We start from the raw sequence: 27,668 nt of genomic DNA, 5'->3' as shown, positions 1-27,668 counted from the left end.
CTCTTGCTAATGCAATGCTATGGGGAACATGCACATAGGATAACATTAGCCAGAACTTTTAGAATCACAAACCTCTTGTAGTGTGAATAAGCCCAAAAACGGAAATCGGAGAACAGAAATCGGAAAAATGGAAAATAATTTCTTGTGATTGGTCTACAATTAAAATTTTGCAGAAAAATTTTGCATTCTCTGATTGATCCAATGCTTCCGAGTTCTGTGATTGGCCTAAAAGTACATGGTTGTGATTAATGAGATTTTTGCGGAATTCCGATTTCCAATTTTCAGATTTCTGCTCGGATATGCGGTTTTCCGATTGTATATGCGGAATCCAGATAAGTAATCCTAATTGTGATGTTTTAATCTTTTTATGAAGATACAATAAAGATTGTGAACAGTGTGGATCCTGATACTCCTGTTGTTAACTCGTTACGAGATCGAATTGGAGGCATCACCAAACTTGAGCTATTTTGTCATTAATTTTAAGACACATTATTGTGGTCACATATGTGAAGAGGTCCATTAAAATCTTACATTGCACATTTATACTGATAGTCTGATTGACAGCCCCATATTTGTTCCAGGCCAAGCAGTGATATGTATCCGTTCTGCTGGTGGTGATATTGGTCATGAAGAGCATCAGTTCCCTACTGGTCCCTTTGCTGATTGTGGTCCTCTGTCCCTTCATCCAGGTGATCTGAGCTGTTGGGTTACTGTCCACCGAACATCTCAGAGCAAACGAATCTCCTTCCTTCACAGTTACAGTGCGATTTGTTGAGTTTTTCATTCCTGTAAGACCACAATAAACATTCATTTTGAAAGACATCCTTTCTTTCTTTTTTAACTGGGTAATCAAAAATTGTGCCCATTGGCCGCAATTCACTAAGATCATGCTGGTGATAATAAGTGAAAACTTATTAGTGTAAAGGTAAGTGAAAACTTATCACCACACATCAGCCAGTGTTAATTCACTAAAGAAGCTTGCCTTATTAACATGCAGTGGTAAGTTTTCATAGTGAGAGTGTTGTCTTATCACTCCGGTCCTTAAGATATCACCTCTGTAGTTATTCTTACATGCAGTAGATAGGAAGGGGAGGAGAACAAGGAGGCAGGATGTAGCTCTAGCCCTCTTACTATCTCCTCTGCCAGCAAGATTACAGCTAGCCTGCAGGTGATTTGTATGGCAGACAGGAAAGTAGAGAGAGAGAGACTGTGTGTGTGTGTGTGTGTGTGTGTGTGTGTGTGTGTGTGTGTGTGTGTGTGTGTGTGTGTGTGTGTGTGTGTGTTTTGTGTGTGTGTGTGTTGTGTGTGTGTGTTTGTCTGTGTCTGTGTGTGATACCACCAACTGAAGGATTATAATAAACAGATAGGTAAACATCTCCCAATATACAACTTCAAAAATTCAGCAACCTGTATATAACATGAAACAATAAACTAAAACAACAATAAAGTAAAACAAAGGTTCACTGCTTAATTAAGGATAAGATGAATTTATTGTATCAAACAACATACACATGGCGACCTGGATAGCTAATTTAAAAGGATACAATGTGTTTAGGAGGGACAGAACAGGGAAAAAAGGTGGAGGGGTTTGTCTCTTTGTTAAGAATTCTTTTACAGCTGTCCTCAACGATCAGATGGAGGAAGATTGCGAAGATGTGGAGTCCGTTTGGGTAAATATTCATGGTGAAAATAAAAGTTGCCAATTGCTTATTGGGGTATGCTACAGACCACCTCTTATTAATGAAGCTGCAGAACTGTGATTACTACAGCAGATTGAAAAAGCTGCAAGTAAAAATGAGGTCATAATTATGGGCGACTTCAACTTTCCAGACATTGACTGGGGTATTGAGGCTATTCATTCTGGTAAAAGCAGCAGATTTCTGGCAGCACTACAGGACAATTACTTGACTCAAATGGTAACGGAACCAACTAGGGGGAATGCGTTACTGGATCTGATCATTTCTAATAGACCAGATAATGTATCAAATGTGCAGGTTCAAGAACATTGGGGAAATAGTGATCACAACATGATAACGTTTGATCTGGTGACTGATAGGCCACGGGGCAGCGGGACCACTAAAACTATGAATTTTAGAAAAGCAAAGTTCAATCAAATTAGGCAGGCACTAAGTTTGGTGAACTGGAATAATGTACTACAAGGGGAGGACACTGTGATACAAGTCTGAAGAGTCTGTGTGAATGACTGGCTGTTAGGTAAGAAACACATTAGCAAGCTAGTCAGTAGGTAGAGAGGACATATTTTGCATCTTTTAGTAGTGATGGACCATTCTCCATAGAAAATCATTGGCAAGAACACAAGGTTACTGCAAGTTATAAAAACATACGGCTGTGCGCTGCGGTCACGCAGTGGGCATGAGGGATGAATCATACTTCCAAGTTGTGGATAGGCTGATGGTCGACTATACCCTCTGCAAACAAGTACTGAGCATGCGTGGCACGTGATATGGTTATATAACATTGTGTTGCAATAAGCACGTAACCCTGAATTAACTGTTTCAGGAATTGCACGTTCACACGGGACTTAACCAGAACTAGTCCTGTTCATGAGAATATTGACTATAAGTCATCCAATCATAGCAAGGCTCATGCCTGAGCATCCCCAAGATGCAATAGGGAAAATGGGTGGAGCTATGAGTATAAGAAAGAGAGATTTCCCTTGCTCTGATGGGACTCTCCACTACTGATGAGTTGTGTGATGTTGTGTATGCGCTGCCTCCTGACGATCGCTGGTCCCCCGATACGGAGTGATGATGCAATATCCGATTTCGGAGTATAATCTTGGAGTGCTGTGTTTAAACTTGTAAAGCAAATTCCTTAAAGTGACAGTATCTGACTGCACTGGCAGAATTGAAATGGTAATATAATCTGGACAAGACAGATTGATCTCCATGTCTATGGCATTGTCCTTGGAATCCTTGGTATCGTGTGGTTGGAAAGTTGTGGCGTTAATGCACGGACCTCAGGTATTCGAGTAACCGATACAGGGGATCCACGGTGACTTTCGTGTGGGGAAATAAAACCAAGAGTTGTCTACAGAGAAACTTTACCGGTAATGCTAGGCAAGCATGTGACGTTCTCAATGTTACTTTCAATGGAACATGTCTCGGTGGGGCCTACTTTGATATTTGTGGATATGATGGATGCTAAAGTGGACCCTGGGCATATAAAGAGACTACCTTCCACTTGTGTAAAGGTGGGGCAACATGCCTAAAAGACTGTGATTCATGCTAAAATCACATTTCCAGCTGCCATAAACTGTTCTAAACCACACCAAATACGAAGAGAGTGGTATGACACTTTGTTAGGAGGATATGGGACATTGACTGGAACTCTTAATAGTTTTGATATTGAAACATTAGCAAATAGATTGCATAACGTTGGAAGTAAAATAAATGATGTTTTAAAATTACAAGCTAAATGGATGCCAACTATATGGGCGCCATTTAAGTTACAAGCTAAAATAGATGATGATTTGCTTGGCTTAATTAACGCAAGTGCCTCTGTTATGTATGAAACAGATGTTAATATAACTAGAATTGTAAACTGGACTATCTGTTCCATGCAAACCTTACAACATCAACAACAGAAAGGGTTATTTCAAACTATGTTGTTGACTGGATGTGGGGAGGTTTGGAGGACCGTGTTCAGTTCCATGATAAGAACTGATCACTGGATAGATATCAAAGCACCTAAAGTGATGTGCAATGATACATTTTGCATGGGACAATTGACACTTTACAATGTTACTAAAAGTAGTATAATGTGTAAGAATGTTATTTTGCCATTATTAATTGGGCCAGAAGGTGATCAGCACTTCTGGGTACCTACGTTTTATGGACAGGTTATTGATGACAGCAACAGAACAGATGACTTGACTTTTTGTGATAATACTTTAAACAGTAAAATATGTAAGTTACAGTCTACTGCATATGAACCTTGTTTGTTACAGAACACTGTAAACAAATGTGGGCGGACCATAATGCCTATAACATACCGCTGGATGGTGGAAATAACACCTCAAGTGGTATGTGTAGTGACAGATCGTCAGGTGGTCCCTAAAATGAGGGTGCCTTTTGCAGGATGTATACACAATATCACTGTATTCCAATGGGAAAATGAAACTTTTATGTTGATGCCCGATATAGCGTTAACTACAAAGGTTTCCTGGCAAGGCCAAGGTTTGGAAGTTCCCAATTGGGATCTAAACCTGACTAAACTAAAGCGGATTGTTGAAAAAATCTAACGGAAGTGAAAAAGTGCTATTAAAAAGTTGAATAGAAGTATAGTCGTACACCAGCTCAGTACTGCCATGATTGCAAACAAAATTGTTAAAGTGGGCTCTGCCATAGCAGATGCCACCTCTCACCATTGGTGGGATGTATTTATGGGTTATTCGCCATCAGCAGAAACAATGATGAAGTGTATAGTTCATCCTATTTTTTGATTGTAATGATTGTTATAGTTATCCTATCCAGATGGAACTGGTATGTGGCATATGGGATCTGTTGTAAGAGGAAAAAAGTTGTCATGGTTTCATATGTTAATGGTCATCACTAAGGACCGAATGTGATACAAGTCTGAAGAGTCTGTGTGAATGACTGGCTGTTAGGTAAGAAACACATTAGCAAGCTAGTCAGTAGGTAGAGAGGACATATTTTGCATCTTTTAGTAGTGATGGACCATTCTCCATAGAAAATCATTGGCAAGAACACAAGGTTACTGCAAGTTATAAAAACATACGGCTGTGCGCTGCGGTCACGCAGTGGGCATGAGGGATGAATCATACTTCCAAGTTGTGGATAGGCTGATGGTCGACTATACCCTCTGCAAACAAGTACTGAGCATGCGTGGCACGTGATATGGTTATATAACATTGTGTTGCAATAAGCACGTAACCCTGAATTAACTGTTTCAGGAATTGCACGTTCACACGGGACTTAACCAGAACTAGTCCTGTTCATGAGAATATTGACTATAAGTCATCCAATCATAGCAAGGCTCATGCCTGAGCATCCCCAAGATGCAATAGGGAAAATGGGTGGAGCTATGAGTATAAGAAAGAGAGATTTCCCTTGCTCTGATGGGACTCTCCACTACTGACGAGTTGTGTGATGTTGTGTATGCGCTGCCTCCTGACGATCGCTGGTCCCCCGATACGGAGTGATGATGCAATATCCGGTAATGTATTGATTCTTTACTCTATTACTTATCCATGATTCACTGCTATACCTGTAAATAATGTAAATAATTGAATAAATATCCTAATACAGTGTGAAGTCGTAAGCTATGTATTTACCTAGTCTGTGTGCTAGTGTGAGTCGAGTGTGAGGCCTTAGCAACGCCAAAAACATAGCATTACAGACACTGAAGGGAAATGGCAAGCTTTTAAACTTATTCTCAATCAATATTGTAGTATGTAGTATGGAAACAAAATGTCTAGGAATAAAAAAAGGCCTCTATGGATGAATAGAAAGGTTAGGGATAAAATGAAGAGGAAAAGGAATGCCTATAAGGTCCTAAAACAGGAAGGGACTGAGGCTGCACTAAGCAATTATAAGGAGTGCAATAAAAATTGTAAAAAAGAAATTCGGCTGGCAAAGATCGAAGCTGAAAATCAAATCGCTAGGGATATCAAATCTAACCCAAAAAAGTTTTACAAGTACATCAACTCTAAAAAAAGAAAGGTTGACTGTATAGGACTCCTAAAGGATGAGGGTGGGAACTCAATGGTGGATGACCAAGGTAAGGCAGAGTTATTAAATGCTTTCTTTGCTTCTGTCTTCACAAAGGAAACAGCACTGTTGCAAATTACAGAGGCAGAAGAGTCTCAATCTTCTAACTGTAATATTAAATACTTAATGCAGGAAGAAGTAAAGGCAAGACTAAATAAATTAAAAATAGACAAGGCACCTGGCCCGGATGGCATGCATCCTCGGGTCCTAAGGGAATTAAGTTCAGTTATAGCTAAGCCCCTTTATCTTATCTTTTGTGACTCTCTTGCAACTGGCAGAGTCCCAGTGGATTGGCGTACAGCCCACGTTTTCCCATTATTTAAGAAGGGCAAAAAATCAGATCCAGGAAATTATAGACCTGTAAGCTTAACATCAGTTGTATGCAAACTATTTGAGGGGTTACTAAGAGATACTATACATGACTTCATAGTAGAAAATAATCTTATTTCTCAGCATCAACATGGGTTTACTAAAGACAGGTCCTGTTTGACTAACATGCTCAGCTTTTATGAGGTAGTGAATGCTAATATGGATATTGGGAATGCTGTAGATGTGATATACTTGGACTTTGCAAAGGCCTTCGACACTGTTCCCCACAGAAGTCTGGTGCAAAAGTTGAGGATGCAAGGACTGGGGAAGAGTTTGTGTGCATGGATAGGGAACTGGCTAATGGGCAGAAAACAAAGAGTTGTGGTCAATGGATCGTACTCAAAATGGGAGACTGTTAGCAGTGGGGTCCCACAAGGGTCTGTACTTGGTCCAGTGCTCTTCAATTTATTTATTAATGACCTAGTAGATGCAGTAGTGAGCAATGTTGCTATTTTTGCAGATGATACAAAATTGTGCAGAATCATCAACTCTCAGGAAGATAGTGTCATATTGCAACAGGATCTGGATAGGATGGCTATATGGGCACATACATGGCAGATGAAGTTCAATGTTGACAAATGTAAAGTCATGCATTTTGGTCGTACCAATGGTCTAGCACCATACAAAATAAATGGGATACAGTTGGGGACATCAAACTTGGAGAAGGACTTAGGAGTACTCATCGACAACAAGTTAAATAATCGTACTCAATGCCAAGCCGCTGCAGCTAAAGCGAACAAAATTTTGGGATGCATTAAAAGGGAAATAAAAACTCGAGATGCTAGCATAATATTGCCCCTGTTTAACTCTCTAGTAAGGACACATCTGGAATATGGAATTCAGTTCTGGGCACCACATTACAAAAAATATATTGCAGTTTTAGAGCAGGTGCAGAGACGAGCTACAAAATTGATACGTGGGATGGAAGGTCTCGCTTACCAAGAAAGGTTAGATAAACTGGGTTTATTTAGTCTAGAGAAAAGACGCCTTAGAGGAGATCTAATTAACATGTATAAATACACCAGAGGGCAATATAATAGCTTGGCGGATGAGCTTTTTGTCCCTAGGCCTTCTCAAAGGACTAGAGGACATGATCTGTGCATGGAGGAAAAGCGTTTTAGCCATTTATTTAGGAAAGGGTTCTTTACAGTAAGAGTGAGAAAGATGTGGAATGCATTGCCACAGGAAGTCGTTATGGCAAACTCTATACCTGCATTTAAAGGGGGCTTAGATTCTTTCCTTGCATTGAAAGACATCCATGGCTACAATTACTAGGTTATGCCTAATGATGTTGATCCAGGGATTTTATCTGATTGCCATCTGGAGTCAGGAAGGAATTTTTCCCTTTTGGGGCTAATTGGACCATGCCTTGTGGTTTTTTTTTCGCCTTCCTCTGGATCAACAGGGGTATGTGGGGCGGGACGGGCTGGAGTTTTACTTTGTACTGGTTGAACTCGATGGACGTATGTCTTTTTTCAACCAAAATAACTATGTAACTATGTAACCATGCAATGCAATTGTCTGCCAAATAATTAAAACATCAGAGCTATAGGTCAAAGTGCAAGATGCATGAAAAAATCTAGCATGCTGTGCAGCATACATCAGCTAAGCTGGCACACAATTTCATACATGGGGCTACCACATACACTCTAATTGAGTTGTAGAAGTGAGGCAAAGCAACTCAGAGTAATATTCACCAAAGTAGTTCCCTTAGTTCTTTTTTTTGGTCCAATATATTAATCTTATCATTAACCAGCTGAGCGGTCTGGACGAGCTCAGCTCGTCCAACACCGCCAGCGGCTGCCGCTCAGGCCCTGCTGGGCCGATTTTAATGAAATAAAAAGCAGCACACGCAGCCGGCACTTTGCCAGCCGCGTGTGCTGCCTGATCGCCGCCGCTCTGCGGCGATTCGCCGCGAGCAGCGGCGAAAGAGGGTCCCCCCAGCCGCCTTAGCCCAGCGTAGCCGGAACAAAAAGTTCCGGCCAGCGCTAAGGGCTGGATCGGAGGCGGCTGACGTCACGACGTCGGCTGACGTCGATGACGTCACTCCGCTCGTCGCTATGGCGACGATATAAGCAAAACAAGGATGGCCGCTCATTGCGGCCTTCCTTGTTTATTCTGGGCGCCGGAGGCGATCGGAAGATCGCCTCCGGAGCGCCCTCTAGTGGGCTTTCATGCAGCCAACTTTCAGTTGGCTGCATGAAATAGTTTTTTTTTTATTTAAAAAAAACCCTCCCGCAGCCACCCTGGCGATTTAATCAGAACGCCAGGGTGGTTAATTTAGCAGTAAACCTTTGTTTTAGTTTATTGTTTCATGTATGTTTGTGGATGTCTGTGTGTGGCTGTGTGTGTGTATATACATACAGTGGCATGCAAAAGTATACGGCCCCCTTGAAGTTTTCCACATTTTGTCATATTACTGCCACAAGCATGAATCAATTTTATTGGAATTCCACATGAAAGACCAATACCAAGTGGTGTACATGTGAGAAGTGGAACAAAAATCATACAGGATTCAAAACATTTTTTACAAATAAATAACTGCAAAGTAGGGTGTGCGTAATTATGCAGCCCCCCCCCCCAAAGTAGGGTGTGCGTAATTATTCAGCCCATGTGGGGGACACATCAAACATGTGAAAGAAGGTGCTCTTGTCAGATAAGACCAAAATGTAACTTTTTGGCCAAAATGCAAAACGCTATGTGTGGTGGAAAACTAACACTGCACATCACTCTGAACACACCATCTCCACTGTCAAATATGGTGGTGGCAGCATCATGCTCGGGGGTGCATCTCTTCAGCAGGGACAGGGAAGCTGGTCAGAGTTGATGGGAAGATGGATGGAGCCAAATACAGGGCAATCTTGGAAGAAAACCTCTTGGAGTCTGCAAAAGACTTGAGGATGGGGCGGAGGTTCACCTTCCAGCAGGACAACGACCCTAAACATAAAGCCAGGGCAACAATGGAACGGTTTACAACAAAACATATGCATGTGTTAGAATGGCCCAGTCAAAGTCAAGATCTAAATCCAATCGAGAATCTGTGGCAAGATCTGAAAACTGCTGTCCACAAACGCTGTCCATCTAATCTGACTGAGCTGGAGCTGTTTTGCAAAGATGACAAGGATTTCAGTCTCTAGATGTGCACAGCTGGTAGAGACATACCCTAAAAGACTGGCAGCTGTAATTGCAGCAAAAGGTGGTTTTACAAAGTACTGACTCATGGGGGCTGAATAATTACGCACACCCCACTTTGCAGTTATTTATTTGTAAAAAAAAATTTGGAATCATGTATGATTTTCATTCCACTTCTAACATGTACACCACTTTGTATTGGTCTTTCACGTGGAATTCCAATAACATTGATTCATGTTTGTGGCAGTAATGTGACAAAATGTGGAAAACTTCAGGGGGGCCGAATACTTTTGCAAGCCAACGTAAGTTTGCTGTCTCTCTCTCTCTTCTACTTCTTCCCTCTCTGTGTGCCTGCTGTGTATTTCTCTCTATACACACTCCCCTTCTGTATAAAATACAAAAAATAAAACAGACAGCTCAAAATCCTGCACTTTATATTGCAGTCAGTACCAGTCACTAGTACTCCACTTAACAACAGCTCAGGCTAGGTGATAATTCCTCACATAATTTACAGTTGTTATCACTCACACTCCTCTCTGTGAATTATTATCCTGTCTTTAAGTTTAGGATTCAGTAGTAAATTTAAGGATTCAGTCCTTAACTTAAGGAATCTCTCCTTAACTTAAGGAGAAAATCCTTATATTAAGGTTTGCCTGAGGTAAATTGCTTAGTGAATACTGCATGATTTATCAACTTGGTAATGACAGTAAAACAGAATCATTATTAAAGACAGGAGATAATCTTAATGAATTGTGGCCATTGCCTAATGCCTACAGCATTCGAGAGAGGATGTGTAACGAATGTGGAATCGTCTCCGTGGTCAGCGCACCAGACGTGCGCTGACACGGCGGATTTCCTCCACATGCGTATAATTGAGGACACCCAGGCTAGGTGCTATGCACCCGCAGAGGGCAATTCCCACCGGCAGATGGCGCTGTGGAGTGCAGGCGAACACAGCCGCTGCACAGCCACAGATGCCAAATGGGAATTGTACAGATCCAGGACAAGGTACAATCAGGCAGGGCTGGATAGCCCACAGGGAACAGAGCAAAGGGACAGAACCAATGTGTGCCCACCAAACTAGTCGCCACCCAGCAACGGCAAACACACAACGGCGGAAACGAAGTAGGAAACGCAATCGCAAGAATGGCAATTGCCAATAGTGACACAAGACTGAGCAGGACAGAGCACCAGGGTAGCAAAGGCACAGCAAATCATACAAAGAGAAAGACAAGGAAAATAACAAACGCTAGCTGAACGCGAACACCGCACCCATTCGCAACAGTGCACGCGTTCGTGCGCGGTCTCCGCGTGTTACGCACAACAGAGACAAGCACGCCTAACTAACCAAAGACAGACAAACACGAAACAGAGAATGCGAGCGCTTGCTTAACGGTTACCTCACCGAGCCTACAGCAAGCGTTCGTATCAGACAAGACAGACAAACGTGAAACAGGAACTAGACAGATCAGAAGGATCCACAGCACTAGCGCAAGGCGAGTGCGATCCAGGTAGACAGAACAGAAGGATCCACAGCACTGGCGCAAGGCGAGTGCGATCCAGGTAGACAGAGTAGCAGAACAGAAGGATCCACAGCACTAGCGAAAGTGACTAGCGCGATCCAGGTACAGAGTAGCAGAACAGAAGGATCCACAGCACTAGCGGAAAGTGGCTAGCGCGATCCAAGGAGACAGAACAGAAGGATCCACAGCGCTAGCGCAAGATGCCAGCGCGATCCAGGTACAGAGTAGCAGAACAGAAGGATCCACAGCACTAGCGGAAAGTGGCTAGCGCGATCCAAGGAGACAGATCAGAAGAGATAGCTGGTAGCAACCGCTGCACCAGCTATAGTCCAAGAACAGAGATCAGAACCATTTCCTGTCGACCACCGCTGGGACAGGACAATGCAACAGAACAAACAAACAGATAAGCAATCCTAACTGCACTAAGGAAACCTGCCTAGTGCAGTTTTCCAGGAATTACTCTAAGATAACTTCAACAAGAAGTAGCATGGCTGACACTCTCTAGGAGTGTTTACTACAAACCCTGAAGGAATGACCAGCAAAGGACTGTGGGTAGTCCCCACCTTTATACTGCCAGTCATCACAGGAGGCAGGTAGGGGATTTGCATAACAAATGTATGCAAATTCCTCAGCAGCAAGCTGCAGAACTGACAAAAGGTCTCTCTTAAAGAGACCTGCAGAATGCAGATCTGAACAGTGGTCAAAAAGCTGCCTGCCTGCGCAGGCAGCTAAGCGAATTCTCACAGGATGTTTAACAAGCTACATCACTTACTGGCCCTCAGCAAGATTCACTCTGTTATGTCCCTATCACATTTTTGGGGAAAGCAGTCAATATGCCAATATGTTTCTTAGCTCTGAGAGGAGAGCAAAGTATTCTGGGTAAATCTATGACAACAAAGGAAGAACAACTTCCTTGCAGAGAGTGTACTTGCTGGGATTGTAAACAAAATGCTGCCTCCACTTCCATGTAAGCCTAACAAAATCTTTGCATTCGATACAAACACTGAGTTTGGAAAAGTATGACTCTTACCTGGAATCTCCACAGTGATGACCATAGATGGGGCATCTGCAATGTAAACAGCGATCCAGTAAATAACTACAAAGCAATCTATAAACTTCATAGCTAGTGATATGCAGTTTGATATTGCATTTTATATTTAATATAACAATGTGAAGCTGAAGATGTTTCTAAAGCTACAATATGGCAGCTGAACACTTTAGTTTATCTGTAGGAATGAATCAAAAATCGAAAAGGAGAATCGCACACCACTGGAGAGGTGCTGGACCATTGGAAACAGTAACAAAAATCAGGAAGGTCCGCACACTCACGTGATCCAAGATCAAGGTTTATTCAACCAACGTGACACAAGTCCACTCCATATACCGACGACTCGTTTCGGGGCCACGTGGGGTCCCCTTTGTCAAGGTAAAACAATACAGAATGGTAACAACGTGTAGACTGACAGTGCAACCTAATAAGCAATCAGCTCAATACTTGGCCCCTTCCCCTGGATTCAAACTTATCATCATTAACATATGTTAACACATTACCTCTTCATGAACATCAGACATCATATTATCATAAACTGTTCACACTGTATCTCATCGCCAAACTGTATATAAACTGCATAGAACCTGTGGTGTATGACACTGTTACTTGTCCCCCAGCAGCTGGCCATCCTGATTATCCCTGCGACATGCAAAGGGCGGATATCCCGCCTCTCCCGTGGTGCACTGTGTGAGTAGATGTGACAGGCACCCGTGAGAATCTCTCACCGGGCGCTACGTCACACCTCTCCGTGGCTGGCCGCTTCTGATGCGCTCTGATTGGCTCATCCGCGTGAAAGGTGAGCCCTGATTGTCCAGACGGCGTAGCCGTCCAACCACCCATGGTCACATGATGGTTGCTCAGCAACCAGTCTGCCGCCATCCCCGCACGCCAGTCAAGCTGGGAGGAAAATTCCCTCCCCTCCGACGTCACAGCCAGCCACACCTCCAAGTACAAGGAGGCAAGGCCGCATAGAAATACGCATAGGTTTCCGAGCCGCCTAGCGGCCCATCACATCATATGCGTAACATGCGGATATATGCATGTCACAGTTGAGTACCAGGATGTAACACAATAAATGTCTCCAAATCGCCAATAAAGGCTGCATAAATGGACTAAGCATTACCGAATTGTGGCGGTAAAAAAAAATATTGATTTTTTTTTTTTTGTGTGTGTTTTTCATGAATGTTTGCATTAGAAACAAATTTCTTTCCTGTGACCATATAGCGAAATTTTCACAAATATTTTTGGGAAAATGAGAATATTAGTTTTGATGCGAAAATGAAAATGAAAAAATCACAAGCAGCACTGTAAATCTGGCCCCATCTACGATTCCTGGTTGCCTGTATTCCTTCTACCTTTCAGCGCTAATGGACATTCTTGTATAGGATTTAAAATAATTCATGAGCTTAAAATATATCAATAAATATATAATTGCAAATACAGAAAAAAAATATCAGCATTACAGAAAAACATACAACATTTCAGGCAGCATGGCCTCCATTTTGTGCCCTTAAAAAAAAAAAAAAAGTTATACTCAGGGCCGAATTTACTATAAAGCACTGTAGGCACGTGCCTACAGGCGCCTGATAATGGAAAGGTGGCTCACTCCCCTCCCATAGTCCCTCCCTCCCTCCTTCCCTATGCAGAGTCCCGAGTGGAGTGTAAATGAGAGGTTACTTACCTAGCTCTCAGCATTCTGCTGATGAGATATCCCTTCAGTCAGGGGCACCACTAGCTACTTTTATACTGAGAGTACTTCTGACTACCTTATGCTAAGGGAAACCTGTAGCAAGGGAAGTAAGGGAGAAGTGACAGCTGGACCAGGCAGCACAATTGCGGTGTGGTTCAGTGGGGGTTTGTAGGCTCAGGGAGGGCGGAGTCTAAGGTGCCAGGACATCTGTGTCCATAGGCTCCTGTGATGTAAATCCAGGCCTGGTTATAGGAAACATTGTGTCTGTTTATTGTTCTAAAAATAAGTACACAAATAAAAATCTCCAACTACTATTTTGATTTATGTCTCTTTGTACCTTCTATTTGGGCTTTCTTACATTAACTTCACCTCTTTTATCATACATTCATCTTTTTCACTCCTCCAGCATATTTGCAAACACAAGCTGTGTCAGAGAGGCTGTCCTTTTGCCAACCGTCTAGCTGACATAGATGAGCAACTGTGCTGAAATTCCTCATATGAAACTTATGTTGTTCTAAGCACAGGAACATGGCATACATTATTAGACTTTGAGTTCATTTTATGAAAGCACTTGCAGCCTTTCAAAGATTATACTTCCTTTCGGGATAGAGGACCTCCTCAACTTGACCCCTGGAGTTTAGTTATCATGCTAATAAAAAGTTGCTCTAGCTGGAAGCTGGGTTTTATACTCATAGTCAATAGATAATGTGGTTCCCTTTTGAGTGGAGGTTCACCCTGACAAAGCTTGCAAGGAGGGGCGTAACACGTAGATGGGCGTGTATATTGTGATGGATGAAAGCTGGTGCTCCGCAGTAGTTTTATGTGAAGTGTATGGAATTTATCAGCATTCGGTAATTGACTGAATGAAGCAGTGATGCTACAATTGATTATTGAGCAGACCTCCTTAGCTTGGGGCCTCGGGTTTGGTTGTCATGTTAATAAAAAGTTGTCATAGCTGGGAAGTTGTTTTTTATACTCACAGTCAATAGATAATGTGATTCCCTTTTGGGTGGAGGTCTTAAAAGATGAGAAGCTCATTTGACAGATCAGTGATGCCTTGTGATCATTCCGAGTGGGAGTAAATGTCACACTGGATGACCTTGTCCACAAATCTGTCTTATTTCTCCATGAGATAAGTGCATTGGGACAATTCCCTGGTGCGGTACATGTGAGTGTCACCTCTTCCCCTTCAGTCAGTGTCCCAGGATCAGAGATTACAGGCTTTTCTTCAAGATCTAAAAAGTAATCCAAAACCAGTTGTTTGAGAAAAATATAGACCTTGAAAAAGATGGTTGGAGGGGAAGGTTTTAAAATGAAAGTTATTTGTGTGTTCTCATCAGAACTAGGATGATGTATTTTTGCCTGTGATGTCCCACTACTGAGGGATACTCACTTTCTGTCTTCTCAATTCATCGTCAGTCACTAATGGTAGCTGCTCCCTAAACTGCCTCCTCCCTCCCCCTTTCCCTCCAGGGACCAGGGTAGACAGTGGTGTCACAAAATGTGAGGAAAAGTGGGCATGACATGGAGGGTCATAGGTGGAGCCAAATGTACCTGGGCCTAGCTGTGGTGTAAGTCAGGGGCACGCCCAGCAAAATTTAGGATGAAGCCCCATTCCTTTTTTTTTTAAAAGTAAATAGTTACCATGCAAATACTACAACAAGGGGGAGGGGGGTTGATAAGTGACACAGGGAGGGGGAGGCAGAAACATTGGTGACATAGTGGCACAAGGTGGAAAAAACAGCAACGTGGTACTTGCTGCTCCAAATCTCTATAGTAGTAACTTAGCCCCTATGTTCTTCAAAACATACATCTAGAGCCTGTGAACATCAGGGATGGTCAATGAGACTCAAATTACTCCGAGTTGATGCAAAATTTGCAAATTTTTCATTAAAATGTATGCAGTTTGAAAATGAACCAATGTCATGAAGCTGAGTTGGAATTTGATTGGTCCGTTTTCAAGCTGCATTCATTTGGATAGAACATGGCATCATTTTGCATCGACACCATCTCTAGCGAAGACTTGTAAAAGTTACACACACAGCAGTCTATGCAAGTCACACAGAAAGTAGCAGTAAACTGCATTAGGATTGTGACACTTACACACTGTTCACTCTAAGTTTCCCTCTCTTTTAGCACATTTCAGAAAAATAAACAAAATCGATAAAATCAGCGGATATTTGTGTGGACAGTAAAACAACCTGTAACTTGCACTGTGATCATTTTGTAGCAATAGTCAAATTTCCTCTTGCCCTCTCCGTCTTCAAATCTGAAATAATATTGTCCAGCATCTAGCTCGGTGGCATCGGTTATCCTTAGTGTACAGTCTCCATGATTTGGATTTCCCACCAGCTGGAAGTTTGGTTTTATGCTAACAACTGATTTATTTGTAGAGGCTACATTCTCTTTGCAAATTGTCTTCCAGTAACCTTTTCCTTTGGTGAATGACCTTATGTGGTCAGCAGTGAAGCTACATGGAATGGTTACACACATACCCTTCTGGACAGTGACAACCTTGTTCATGAAAATAGAATAGCCATCTACTTGTACAATGTCTAAAAAAGAAAGAAGTTCACATGAATAGATATGTTTAACAACACTAAATGAAAACATTAATAATTTAAAAAAACAGATTGGCCAACAGTCTCTTGTTTCTGAATATCCAGCATGTATTTTATTGATTTTAACCTTTTCCAGACTAGAGTGGAACCTTGGTTTGGGAGCATAATTTGTTACAGAAGCATGCTGGTAATTAAAAACACTCTTATATCAAAACAAATGTCCCCATATGAATTAATAGAGTTGATGTGTTTCACAATCTAAAAACATTTATAGAAAAACATTTTATACACTGTACAGTATAAAGTATAAATGTAAAAATTACTTTCACTTTGTTGTTGTCCCTACTATAGACACAGTGACTTTCTGCCTTTCCTGTCAAGATAGGAAGTGACGCAAACTTGCAAACGGGTAAACACCAAAATAGTAATAATTTCAAAACCCCACTGAAGGTTTTATTCCATCTCCATCATTTATATAAACTGTTAAGGTGGCCACTAATGGCCTAATTTCTTGAGCGTTCGAACTCCACTAACGGGAAGCAAAAACTTGCCAGATGCAATCTGAGCGATTCCATTGATTGGATCAGATCACGCAATTTTTCACCTCACCTAATTGTTTCCAATCTATTGTTACTGGATGATTTTCAGCCAGTCACTCATTCAGGAAACTGGTCCATTTGTGGCCATCAATAGTGATTTAAATGATTTTTTTTTTAAATGTTGTCCTTATCTTCATATTTGAAGTAACATTCCCTAGCATCTCATTCTGTGAAACTGGTTATCCTTAGAGCACAATCTCCGTCATCTGGATTTCCCATCAGCTGGTAAGTTTGGTTTTATACTAACAACTGATTCATTGCTGGAGGCTTCATTCTCATGGCAAGTTATGTTTCAGTGGCCTCAGGTGTTACATAGTTATTTTGGTTGAAAAAAGGCATCTATCTTTAAATTCAACCAGGAGGAAAAAAAAAATGATATTTCAGTTTACCCAGGGTAGGCAAAACACAAAACAACAACAACAACACAAAAACCTTAAAAGTCTATGGCCAATTAACCCCCTCCGCCTACCACCGATCAGCGTTGGGAGAGTGGCAGCCCCAGGACACCAATTGGTGTCTAGTTCTGGGGCGGGGTTTTCCAGGAGATCACGAGCACTGATGCGGGCGCATCTCTGCTTGAATGACAGTCATCAGTTTCCAAGCGGCAATCGTTGCTAGGAGATTGTTAGATGGCGAAACCGCCATCTATTTACATTGTGCATCGCTGCGATCCAAGGCAGCGCTGTACATGGGACAGCCGTGTCACTTGGTTGTCCCCTGGGGAGGCATAAGAGCGATCGGCTCTCATAGGCTGATGCATATGACAGCCGATCGTTGTCACTGGCTGGCGGGGGAAGGGAGGGAGGGAAAAATAAAATTTCAGCACTTTCCAATTGAAAAAGTACCAACAAGTAGGTGAAAAGGTACTATCAAAATTATTTTGAGTATTTTTTTTTTTATTTTTTTTTTTTGCTTGCTGATGATTTAAAAGACATTTTATTTACAAGTTATGAAAATATCTCCTAGGAGAAAACTCAGGTGAAAAATGTAATTGCATATGGGCCCAGGGCCTTCTAGGTGATACGTTCACACCTTGCCATAAAATGCCTTTTAAGCCACCAACAAGCAAGGAAATACTCAAAATTATTTCAATAGTACCATTTTACCTACTTTTTGGAACTTTTATGATTACAAAATGCTGAAAAGTTATTTTAAAAAGAAGTTTAAAAATTATCCCCTAGGAGAAAACTCAGGTGAAAAAGCGAATGGCAGATGGCCCACTGGCCCCTATTCAATTCACTTTTTCTCCCATGAGATAATTTTTGCTTGGGTTGTTTTTGTTTTTTTAATGACATGTCTAAATTACAAATGTCATATACAGTATATTGAATGTCCAATCCAATGACACATTATGGAGTTAACAATATAATAAATAGACACTAGATGGCACTAGAAGCCTAAAATACAATGTAAGATGACTCGACACTAACAAACTTCTCAAAATTACCGAGTAAACAGCACTTAGGGCCCGTTTCCACTATCGCGAATCCGCATGCGGGCAACGCATGCGGATCCGCACAGTCAGTAGAAGTGGATGGGACTGTTTCCACTTGTGCGTTTCCCCGCACGTTTTTCTGTGCAGAAAAAATCTGCAGGGTAGGGGCCTCAGAATTCGCCTGCGTGTGGAATGCAGGCGAATCGCACACAATGTATTTAATAGGGAAATCGCATGCGTTTTCCCCATGCGTTTTTTGCCGCGATTTCGCATGCGATTTCGCATAGGTACCCATGTTAATTCACACAGGCAGTGACATGGTTAAAATCGCATACAGCCTTACCTATGCGAAATCGCATGCGAAATCGCGGCAAAAAACGCATGCGGAATCGCACCCGCATGCGATTTGCCTGCGGTGATTAGCCGGCGATTTCGTAACGCTACAGTGGAAACGGGCCCTTACTGAAGTCTCATAAAACATAAATTTACTTAAAAGGATTAAAGTATTTCTGCCTATCATAAGAAACAACAAACAATGAGGGTTTTGAGGCTCAGTAATGACCATCTATTTTAAGTATGGTGTGTCTTCTGGAATTTTATATTGTTTGTCCTATCTGACTATTAACAAGAGTTGTAATTAAATGTTATGTTTTATTCCAGATTGTAATTACTGAAAACCTCTTTGTTTTTGTTTCTTATCATATTCTGTTTAATCGAAGGGTGGCCAATACTCTTTGTCTATATCATAAATTTAAGTATTTCTGCCCTGCAGGCATGTCTGGTAAGTAAGGGGTTAATTTATAAAATAATAATATAAATAGATATATAATAATGTCAGAAACACCTGATCTGCTGCATGCTTGCTCAGGGGCTATGGCTAAATGTATTAGAGGCAGAGGGTCAGCAGGACAGCCAGGCAACTGGTATTATTCTATTATTATTATTATTATTATTATTATTATTATTACTATTATTAATAGATATATAGATTAATAATAATTTAAAGGACAACTGAAGTGAGAGGGATATGGAGGCTGCTGTATCTATTCCCTTTTAAAGGGAACCAGAGACGAAGCACCCTTGTGTATTTTACCATATATATCAGTAAGAACATTAGAGAAAACACTTACCATGCTCTCTGTTTCATCCTCACTGCTAAAAGTGTCTGTTATCAGCTGTGATAAGAATCCCGGACTGAGCATTCAGTCTGGCTTTGCAGGGAATAATTATAGCTGAGTCATTATAGCAGAGCCACAAGGGGGCAGGCTTGGGCTTGAAAAGACACCAGAGAAGACAGACTCAGCTATAATCTTTCAGTAGCAAAGCTAGACTGAGTGCTCAGTCAGGGATTCTTATCAGAGGTGATAACAGTCAGATTAAACAGAGAACAATGAAACAAAGAGCAGATTAGGTGTTTACTGTCATGTTCCCACTGATTTATAAGGTAAAATACAAGAGGGTGCTTCATCTCTGGTTCTCTTTAAAGGGACACTTAAGTCAAACCAAAAAAAAAATGAGTTTTACTCACCTGGGGCTTCCAATAGCCCCCTGCAGCTGTCCGGTGCCCTCGCCGTCTCCCTCCGGTCCTCCTGGCCCCGCCGGCAGCCACTTCCTGTTTCGGTGACAGGAGCTGACAGGCTGGGGGCGCGAGTGATTCTTCGTGTTCCCAGACACATTAGCACCCTCTATGCTGCTATAGCATATATCATATACAATATAGCAGCATAGAGGGTGCTAATGTGTCTGGGAACGCGACGAATCACTCGCGTCCCCAGCCTGTCACCGAAACAGGAAGTGGCTGCCGGCGGGGCCAGGAGGATCGGAGGGAGACGGCGAGGGCACCGGACAGCTGCAGGGGTCTATTGGAAGCCCTAGGTGGGTAAAACTCATTTTTTTTGTTTGACTTAAGTGTCCCTTTAAGCAATACCAGTTGCCTGGCTGCCCTGCTGATCCTCTGCCTCTAATACGTTAAGCCACAGACCCTGAACAAGCATGCAGCAGATTAGCTGCATGCTTGTTTCAGGTGTGATTCAGACACTACTGCAGCCAAATAGATCAGCAGGGCTGCCAGGCAACTAGTATTGTTTAACAGGAAATAAATATGCCGGCCTCCATATCTTCTCACTGCCGTTGTTTTTTTTTTTTAATTGTTCTTTTCCTGTGTTTACAACAGAATAGTGGAATAAGCCACATCTGTATTACTTTAATACTGTTAAAGGCTGAATGAAAACTTTGCACAAAACCAGATTCTGATTCTTTTGCCCCCCGAAAGCCATGCACCAAGAACAAAATGACTGTATGGCACAGGAAAGGAGAAAACTTACCAGGTACATCTACCTTTAGTGAATAATCTAAATAATTATATTTAACTAGCTGATTGCCCGGCGTTGCCCGGGTATGTATTTGGCTAGTGTTGGCTCCGCCCACTTTTTCTAACCCTAACACACAATTACTCAATGACCAAGTTTGTGAGCTTTGCGGTCTTTGGAAACAATAATTTGCATTGAAATGAAAAAAATCTGATTGGCTGTTTGTGGCTCCACCCCTTTTCTGAATTTGAACCCCAGTCACCCAATGACCAACTGTAGCAGGTTTGAGGCCTGTGCCATTAACAGTGCAAGAATGGCAGCAATTAAATATTCCCCTTGAGAAGCAATAGGTGAAGTTTGATTCACTTTTGTAGGCTCCACCCACTTTTCTGAATATTTAACCCAGTCACCCAGTGACCAACTGTGCAAAGTTTGAGAACCCTACCATTAACAGTGTAAGTATGGCTGCAGTTTACATTTTCCCAGTGAAATTTGCATTTGTCTCCACCCACTAATGACGTGGAACTGCCTGTGTATGTATTTGACCGGTTTTGGCTCCGCCCACTTTTTCTAACCCTAATGCACGAACACTCAATGACCAAGTTTGTGAACTTCGGGGTCTTTGGCATCAATAATTTGTATATTCCCATAGAAATTAAACAAATCAGATTGGCTGTCTGTGGCTGCACTCCTCTCCAACATTTGAACCCCAGTCACCCAATGACCAACTATAGCAGGTTTGAGGCATCTGCTACAGCCCCGTTTCTATGGGTGTGTGATACGTGCAATCGCCCGGGGTGCTTTATTGTGCGGCAGGAGGGGGGGCGCCGGAGTGGGGGAACGGACATAATAGTTATAACTCACCTTCTTCATCCGTTCCCCGCAGTTTCAATATCTTTCCTCTCCCGGCGTCCGTCGCCTGGTAACAGCGCCCCCTGTGATGACATACCGCATGTCATCACAGGAAGCACTGTGACTAATGAGATAGATGCCGGGAAAGGAAGGACATTGAAGCAGCGCGGGTCCGGCGGAAGCAGGTGAGTTATTACTATTATGTTCGCTCCCCCCGCTCCTGCGCCCAACTCATACCGCCCATACCAACTAACCTAAACTGTGGGAACCTACCTAACTAACCTAAACTGCAGGAACCTACCTATTTATCCTACACTGCAGGAACCTACCTACCTAACTAACCTATACTGCGGGAACCTACCTAACTAACCTATACTGCGGGAACCTACCTAACTAACCTATACTGCGGGAACCTACCTAACTAACCTATACTGCGGGAACCTACCTAACTAACCTATACTGCGGGAACCTACCTAGCCAAGCTATACTGTAGGAACCTACCTAACTATCCTATACTGCGGGAACCTACCTAACTAACCTATACTGCGGGAACCTACCTAACTAACCTATACTGCGGGAACCTACCTAACTAACCTATACTGCGAGAACCTACCTAGCCAAGCTATACTGTGGGAACCTACCTAACTATCCTATACTGCGGGAACTTACCTAACTAACCTATACTGCGGGAACCTACCTAACTAACCTATACTGCGGGAACCTACCTAGCCAAGCTATACTGCGGGAACCTACCTAACTATCCTAAACTGCAGGAACCTACCTATCTAACCCATACTGGGGGGACCTACCTATCTAACCTATACTGGGGGAACCTACCTATTGAACCTATACTGGGGGAACCTACCGATCTAACCCATACTGGGGGAACCTACCTATCGAACCTATACTGCGGGAACCTACCTATCTAACCTATACTGCGGGCACCTACCTATCTAAACTATACTGGGGGCACCTACCTATCTAACCCACACTGGTGGCAACTATACGGGCTACCCTATACTGGAGGCACCAACGTAGATAACCTATAAAGCAGGCACCTACCTATCTAACCTACACTGGGGGCAACTATGCAGGCTACCCTATACTGGAGGCACCTACGTAGCTAACCTGTTCAACCTGTACTGCGGGCACCTATGCCTGGCTCCATGGGGGTGGGGTGGGGGGCGATTTTTACACCCTCGCCCTGGGTGAAATTTAGCCTAGAAACTGCTCTGATCTGCTAATACCAGTGTAAAAATGGCAGCAATTTAAATATTCCTTTTGAAAATCAACAGGTGAATTTTGACTATTTTGGCTATTTTGGCTATTATAGGCTCCACCCACTTCCCTGAATATTAATCTCAGTCACCCAGTGACCATCTTGGCAAAGTTTGAGATCCCTGCCATTAACAGTGAAGAAGGGCTGCAGTTTACATTTTCCCATTGAAATTTGTTTTTGGCTCCGCCCACTTTTTGTAAACTGGACACACAGTCACTCAATGACCATGTTTGTGAGCTTTGGGTCCTTGGCATCAATAATTTGTATTTTCCCAGTGAAATGAAACATCTGATTGGCTGTTTGTGGCTCTATCACAGGCATGGGCAAACTTGGCCCTCCAGCTGTTAAGGAACTACAAATCCCACAATGCATTTGCCTTTATGAGTCATGACTGTGGCTGTCAGACTCCTGCAATGCATTGTGGGACTTGTAGTTCCTCAACAGCTGGAGGGCCAAGTTTGCCCATGCCTCCTCTATCCCCTTTTCTGAATTTGAACCCCAGTGACCCAATGATCAACTGTACCAGGTTTGAGGCTTGTGCCATTAACAGTGCAAGAATGGCAGCAATTTTAATATTCCCTTTGAAAATCAACAGGTGAATTTTGATTGTTTTTTTTAGGCTCCACCCACTTTTCTGTATAATAATCTGTGCCATTAACAGTGCAAGAATGGCAGCAATGTAAATATTCCCCTTGAAAATCAAAAGATGAATTTTGATTGGCTGCTGTACACTCCACCCACTTTCCTAAATATTAATCCTAGTCACCCAGTGGCCAACTGTGTCAAGTTTGAGAACCCTGCCAATAACAGAATGGCTGAAATCAATCTAACAAATCTGATTGGCTGTTTGTGGCTCCACCGCCTTTAGTGAATTTGGTCCCCAGTCACCCAATTACTGACTGTATCAGGTTTGAGGCCTCTGCCATTAACAGTGTAAGAATGGTAGCAATGTAAATATTCCCCATGAAAATCAATAGCTGAATTTTGATTGGCTGTTGTAGGCTCCACCCACATTTCTGAATAATAATCCCAGGCACCCAGTGGCCAATTGTATCAAGTTTGGGAACCCTGCCATGTAAAAAATTAAGTTTCTGGCACCGCCCACTTTTTGTAACCTTGACATATAGTCACTCAATTACCAAGTTTATCAGCTTTGGGATCCTTGGTATCAATACTTTGTATATCTGATTGGCTGTTTGTGGCTCCGCCCCTTTCTGAATTTGAACCCCAGTCACCCAGTGCCCAGCTGTACCAGGTTTGAGGCATCTGCTATTAACAGTATAAGAATGGTTGCAGTTTAAATATTCCCTTTGACAATCAAAAGTTGAATTTTGATTGGCTGTTGTAGGCTCTACCCACTTCCCAAAATCTTAATCACATTCACTCAATGACCAACTGTGCAAAGTTTGACAACCCTGCCATTAACAGTGTAAGAATGGCTGCAGTTTATATTTTCCCAGTAAAATGTGTTTTTGGCTCCACCCACTTTGTGTAACCTTGTCACACAGTCACTCAATGACCAATTTTGTGAGCTTTCAGGTTCCTGGCATCAAAATTGTGTGAATGGAAGCAGTTTATCCAGCAAAGAAATCTGATTGGCTGTTTGTGGCCCCGCCCCTTTAGTGAATTTGGACCCCAGTCACCTAATGACTGACTGCAGCAAGTCTGAAGCCTCTGCCATAAACAGTGTAAGAATGGCAGCAGTTTAAATATTCCCCTTTAAACGCAATAGGTGAATTTTGATTGGCTGTTGTAGGCTCCACCCACTTTCCAAAATCTTAATCTTATTCACCCAGTGGCGAAGTGTGGCAAGTTTGAGAACCCTGCGATTAACAGTGTAAGAATGGCTGCATTTTTTCCCATTTAAAAGGAATGGCTGAATTTTGATTGGCTGTTTTATGCTCCACCCGCTTTTCCTGGATTTGTAACCTCGGTCACCAAGTGACCAACTGTGCCAAGTGTGGGGACTCTGGCTTGATTACTGTGAGAATGGCAGCCTTTTACATTTTTTCCATTGACTTGAATGGGTGGAATCTGATTTGCTGTTTGTAGCTCCGCCCAGGTGGGCAGGGGGGCCGCGAGACCCCCAGAACCTATCATCCCAGGTAGTAAGGAACCTGTATACCAAGTTTCGTTCAAATCGGTCAAGGGGTTTTCGAGTGATCGCGGCACATACACACACACACACATACACACACACACACACACACACACACACACACACACACACACACACACACACACACACACACACATACATCCGATTTTATATATATAGATAATGCTGCCTTCGCTCTCTTCAAATCTGAAGTAATACGTTCCTGCATCTTTCTTTGTCACCTCTGAGATTTTTAGGGTGCAGTCTCCTTTATTTGGGTCTCCGATGGCATTAAAGTTCTTCCTTGACCCTGTCAGTTTATCAGTAGAAGCTATGACTTCCGCTCCTTTCAGCCACAATCCTTTAGAATCGAGGAATCTCTCCCGGCTGTCGGCCACGAATTTACACGGTATAACAAGACACATGCCCCCTGCGATACCCACATAATGATCCATGGTGATATGGTATTTCTTCGATGTCACACTTTCTGTAGAGAACATCAGAAAGTTGAATTAACACTCTGAGTAAATAACCTGCCTAACTGCCTCTAAACTTGAAGCTGCCACTCCTCTTCTGTGCAAGGCTCTGCATCAGTTCAAATGTGAATCAGATTAAAAAAGGGTGCAGGAAAAAAAGGTGCAGCCATGGGCGCCTATGATGAATGCGCGAATGACGGCAGTAAAAGGAAATTTGGGTGCATGGTAGCGCCCACTATCAGGTACTTGCAGGCACCAAAATTTACTGTTTTTGCCACAAATAGTGTTTTTTACACTGTGGCTAACATGCTATATTTGGACACTGTGCAGCACCCGATTAACAGCACGGAGTAAAATATCCACACCGCCCGATAGAATCGCGGACGCCGGCGGTGTGTGGAAATGCAAATTGCGGCATTGCATAGTGGACATGGAGGAGGGGGTTAAGGTTTAGGATGGAAGGTTATGGTCAGGTACCACCCGGGGGTCCCTTAGGTTTAGGCATCAGGGGGGTCTTAGGTTTAGGCACCACGGGGGGGAGGGGGGGTTGTATTAGTGCTAGGCTACACCAGGGGAGGTCTTACGGTTGGCCACCACCAGGGAGGTCTTAAGATTAGGCACCACCAGGGAGGTCTTAGTGTTAGGCACCACCAGGGGGGTATTAGGGTTAGGCACCACCACAGGGGTTTTAGGGTTAGGTACCACCAGGGGATTCTTAGGATTAGGCACTACCAGAGGGTTCTTAGGGTTAGGCACCACCAGAGGAGAGTTCAGTGTGAGAATAGGGTAAGGTTTAGCTATAGTAAAATATCAGTAAACATTACCAATATTTTATATCAGAATCCAGCAGTAGAATAGCACTAATTGTAGCGATATTCTACTAGTGGCAGTCCACTGCACCTTTTTTCCTTCATTTCATGTGTGCATTAAATGTTGTATAAAGTTGTATGCTAAGGTCTTGAAAACTAAAAAAAAACTTAATAGAAGGGTTGATAAAATTTCCTTTAAATACCATTTGTTTAGTATTTTAGAGATTTTCAGGAAAGTTTTGTGAAATTTGCTAAATCGAGAAATAATTACTTTATTTACCTAAGGGTTCACCTGCATAGAAATTAGTGAATTTTTAATGATCGGCTTACTCATACTATGCTCACAGTGAAATGTGAAAACCCTTTATTTTCATTTAGAACTTTGCCCACAACATGGTGCAAACATTGCAGAAGGCAGTCTGCTGGTCGACTGTGGAAGTTCACAATAGTCTGGCATACTATGCCACCAAAAGGTAACAGAAGTGTACATTAAAGTGGCCATACATTAGGCAATGTATGGGCAGATTGACCGTGAGACAGATCTCTCCCTTTCAAATCTGATCAGAGAGGGATCTGTTGCCTGCCCATGCACCGCAGACCTAGCACTGCTGCCGCCTCTGCCACTTGCCTGGCCACCCCTCAAGTGTTAAAATGGTACATCCACTCGCAGCAAACGCAGACACAGTGGTAGCAGAGGAGTAGACCAGGAATTGTAATTGTGAATAGTGATGGGCTCACGAGTATTGATGAGTGGCTTAGTTACCACTCTAATTCGTGTTTTAAATGAGACTTCATTGCCTCAGGTGTGCGGCGGGGAAATAATGGGTTCTTTACCCATAAGTCGTGGTATAGTGTGCGCTCCAAAGAGCTTGCACGTGTCCTATTGGACGCATTGCAAGCCTCACTACGCACACTTCCCCCTTCAAGCCGGAAGGAGGAAGTGCGCCGTGGTGAGCATGCGTGCAAGGTATTTGGAGCACTATACCACTATACACTATACCATGACTTATGGGTAAATAAGCCCTTATTTCCCCACCGCACACCTGAGGCAATTAAGCCTCATTTAAATCATGAATTTGAGTGTTTAGCAACTCGCTAATACTCGTGAGACCATTACTAGATGTGAAAAGGTGACATTGTAAAACTCTGCACACAGGCATGGGGGGTACACAGCACACTTGAGGGGACACCAGCAGGAAGTCTGTCGAGTAAGTTGGTCATTGCGATATCAAACAGCGTTACAGTTGTGCACCCAATCGAGCGAGCACTTGCAACCAAGATTTTCCAGCATGTTCAATTGATCCTCTCGACCGTTTATGCCCCAAAATCTAGACATTGATGAGAAATACATGTTGCGGCACTGGTTTTTATTTTATTTTTATTATTATTATTACAGAAACGGGAGGTCAGTTTCCGAGCAAAATCACCTGATGTATGGCCAACTTTACAATCTGGGTATCCAATCTGTGTGAAATGGAACCTCTTTTAGAAGGGAAGAAGCAGCAATGGATAGAGGTCACCAGGGTCAGCAGTGGTCCTAGCACTGCAGGAGGACATACTTACACATTACGCTGGCATGGGCACAGTAGAAGTGAACCAGGAATACACAGATTTACAACAGATATTCTGCATAGTGTTCCGAAATGCCATTTATGCATCCCTTACCTCTTGAGATGAGAATTAGAACTGTCACCAGCTGTATCCAGATGTTTCCTCCTTTTCTTGACCACAT

At 42.7% G+C, this 27,668-nt stretch overlaps 1 protein-coding gene across 1 annotated transcript; it reads right to left on the bottom strand.

Annotated features, from left to right (window-relative positions):
- Positions 1-448: 448 nt before the first annotated feature.
- LOC137522239 (sialic acid-binding Ig-like lectin 12) lies at positions 449-27,668 on the bottom strand. The gene is made up of 6 exons (XM_068242271.1): positions 27,602-27,668; positions 24,812-25,138; positions 15,720-16,073; positions 14,499-14,753; positions 11,808-11,843; positions 449-786 (listed from the first exon to the last, which is right to left on the bottom strand). Exons 1-6 carry the CDS (start codon positions 27,666-27,668, stop codon positions 449-451), a joined length of 1,377 nt encoding a protein of 458 aa, XP_068098372.1.

The sequence above is a fragment of the Hyperolius riggenbachi genome, chromosome 6 (assembly GCF_040937935.1).
Source record: "Hyperolius riggenbachi isolate aHypRig1 chromosome 6, aHypRig1.pri, whole genome shotgun sequence".
NCBI lineage: Eukaryota > Metazoa > Chordata > Amphibia > Anura > Hyperoliidae > Hyperolius > Hyperolius riggenbachi.
Note: the sequence above shows the minus strand (reverse complement) of the source record. Positions and strands in the feature narration are given on the sequence as shown.